Here is a 3,457-nt window from a genome sequence, read left to right as displayed (position 1 = left end):
GTGACACAGCCATACACATACACAAAAAAAGGGGGAGGGGGACTATTTCTCATTTAAATCAATGAAATAAGTTTACATGTATACCTCTTGCAGTTGAAACAAAATCTGAGAGTTCCCCATCATCTTTTTCCAATTGTTCTATAGTTCTTGCTTCTCCAGTCGACTGTAAGCCAATGACTACACATCTGTTTGTTTTGACAGCCTCACGAGCAAGTCGCACTGCATGGTCCACCTGGTTTTATTAAGAACACAAATATGTAGAAAACAATTTCATACACCTGTTAACCATAATTAAAACAATTATGAAATTTACCTAGTTTACCAGCAGAATAAAATAAACTGTAAGAGCGACACTACTTTAAATGTAAACGACATACCTTTGCAGCAATGCACAAATACTTGAAGAAACGCTGATGTGAAGACCAGAACTGACCCCACATGGATTTCTTCATCCCCTTCTCTGCATTGATCAGCTCTGACGCCTCCTGGAACTTCTGACGGGCATCCACCCACTGTAATGGAGGGAGGGGAGTCATGAGTAACACTGTGGACCACATATGGATCACTTACATACCCAAAATGCTTCTAAGAATTTCATTGCAATTAATGTCATCTATGCAATTTTACTTGTGGGTCATTAATTCAAGTGAATCCTCATTATCCTGGTCATACTTGGAAACAAAAAGTCCAAGCTTCACAAGTTGTGGCCAACTGCTTACTGAGCCTCAGACTCAACCAGTCAACTTTCAAGTTGGATATTTCTATGGAAGACTTGACAAATTAAACAGATCTGACACAGACAGTTTAAAATTTATTGTGTTCTACTGAAGGCCAAAGGAAATTTGTGAATGATTCCTTGTTTTGGGCCATAAGTTACTGGAATGCAAACCTTATCCACAAGAAACTGATATCTAATTTGCTAAGAAAAAGTCTATTTTGTCAGCAAAGCACTGATTCTTGGAAGTCCACCTAAAATCATGTAAAACACTTGCCAAATAAAATAATTACCAATTTGACAGAGTCATCATACACAAGCTTGATATCTTCATCCAAAGGAACTTCTTCTATTCTGAAGGATACTCCATGGAAGCTTAGTTGTCGGGCAATGTACATGCCACGGAGTTTCATGTCCATGGCCACAATCTCCATAGCACCAACACCCCTGAAAAGGAAAATAATAATAGTAGTTAAAACCTGTAAATATAAACCGACTTCAATGCTAAAATTTTCTTTATCATCAAAATGCTATACTTCCATATTTCAGTGTATCTATATTTTTTTAAGGTAATAAAATATACACTGGACTTTATTTCTCACCTGACCACAGTAGGTAAAACTAAATCTAGTGATTATGCATCCTTCAAAAATTAGAAAAAAATCAGTGCTTACCTCTTTTCAACAGCACTAATGAAATCTGTGAATTCGGGGAAGGGTGTGCCCTTGCCCCAGATTCCAACACGGACCATGTATGCCATATTCTTTGGTTCAGATGCTCCAGTGGCAGATGCATACACCACACGTGCTTTGGGTAATCTGTTCTGGAGTTCTAAGACAGTTAAACCTGTCTTGGTTGGCTTTCCAGAGCCCACCGGGCAGAGGTTCTTGGCACGATGGCATTCATCAAACACAATCTGTAAAGGAGAAGCCATTAGACATTAAACATTTATATATTTCTCTGTGTCAGACTTCCAATATGATTATCAAAAAGAGTTTCAACATATCTTTCAGTAAAACTAGCTTTTACATGATACTGGTATATGTATCTTATTTTCTTTACTTCAATGACTGTGTTAGTTGTTGTGCATCAGTACATAAACTATACACATGAAAAAAAAAAAAAAATTCTTAGGAAAATCTAAAAAAAAAATGTCATACAGTCACTACTGAGTAAACAATATACAATAACAATAATGGTGTCAAATACAGCATTATAAAACCTCAAAGCACAGAAACTGTAGTTTCAAATTTTCATTTTCATAACTGATACCAGTAGTGCATTTCTCTTTAGGTAAGTGACTATATTACATGTGCAGATGATGTTCCCAAAAATATGGTAAATTCATTTTCATTGCATAATTTTAAAAATTCACAAAAATTTCTCTAACAAATATCTTTGTAAAAAGGAGTGTCTTACACATTTTCCAAAAAGAAAAATAGTGAACACAAATACAGGCACAGATACATACATATGCACGCAAAGTGAAAGCAGGGCAATACTTACAACACCATCAAAATCGTCGCCACACCAGTTCAGAATCTGCTTTAAACGGCTCTTGTATTTCCCTTGGCCACTTGAAGACTCTCCAATCAAGGCTGAATAGGTGGCAAAGAGGACGCCCTTCTTTACATTACCATTGAGGTCAGAGTTGATTTTTCCATATTTCATTTTGCTGAGGAAGTGAACCTGGATGTGGCCCGCACCAATGTCCTTCAAGTCCCGTTCAGCATCGTACTTTAAGTCATTTGACACCGACACCCATATGGACTTCTTTCGCCCCTTAAGGTAGTTCTCATAGATTATCCCTGCAATAGTACGGCCTTTGCCCACACCAGCACCATCACCTGATGGAAAATTATAGAAATATTAAAGATGACTAATTTTTAAGAATATTCAGCTGATAAAATTCTTTATATATATTTACAAAATAAAGGTACCTCATGCAGAAATTTTTCAAAATTTCTACAACTACATGCTGAAGGAAAACTATTCAATTTGTTCACATATGCATAAATAAGGTAATGCTTATTCAGTAATTTTCTTTGATATTTACACGCTGACTTTATGGCATACAGAGCAAAGCCTCTCAGAAACTGGCAGGCTACATTCCCATCTTTTTTCTATCACTGGGAGGTAGGGAATGTATGGAAATAATTCTAGGACTATTTAGCAAGTTTCTTCTAGCTAAATCCCCCAAAACCCACCCTCTTGGGCCCCTTCTTCTCCATCAGCCAATCATAAAACCACATCCTGGTTTTGTTACTTCCTCTTCTTTCCTTGTGAATGAATACAGTATAAAAGTAGAAACATAAAAGAAGAATTCTCGCAATGTATGGCATATGAAACCCTCACAAAGACCCCATTCCCTTGATATCCCCTTGTCTCCCTGAACTAATTGTGAGTCTCTATCATCGGCACTCTCTCTTCTTACTTGTGAATGAACTTAGTACAACATTAGAAGCATCATAATATGTCGTGTACAACCCAAAACCCTCCAATCCCCCATTTCCATGGTACCCTCTAGTCTCTCTGAACCAATCATATGAGTGCCTCCTATCCTTGGTCACAGCTCTGTGAATGAATGTAGGTATGAAATACATACATTCATTCACAGACTGTAGGTATGAAATAAGAATTCTCTTGAATTATGGCTCTCTTTACTTTAATCATTAATAATAATATGATGATGATGGAATGAAGAAAAACTTGTACTCCTCCAACAATATTACACTTCACCTT

General features: G+C 36.8%; 1 protein-coding gene across 1 annotated transcript in view; it reads right to left on the bottom strand.

The window, feature by feature from the left end:
• LOC119592185 (protein strawberry notch homolog 1-like) overlaps positions 1-3,457 on the bottom strand; it is a gene marked incomplete at its 5' end in the record, with an annotated part of 14,082 nt that overhangs the window by 9,744 nt on the left and 881 nt on the right. The window contains 5 exon segments of the mRNA XM_037941015.1: positions 85-232; positions 378-512; positions 1,009-1,162; positions 1,390-1,631; positions 2,222-2,562. Coding sequence (XP_037796943.1) covers positions 85-232; positions 378-512; positions 1,009-1,162; positions 1,390-1,631; positions 2,222-2,562 — 1,020 coding nt within the window.

The sequence above is a fragment of the Penaeus monodon genome, chromosome 29, assembly GCF_015228065.2.
Source record: "Penaeus monodon isolate SGIC_2016 chromosome 29, NSTDA_Pmon_1, whole genome shotgun sequence".
NCBI lineage: Eukaryota > Metazoa > Arthropoda > Malacostraca > Decapoda > Penaeidae > Penaeus > Penaeus monodon.
This window is presented reverse-complemented; position numbering and strand designations above follow the sequence as displayed.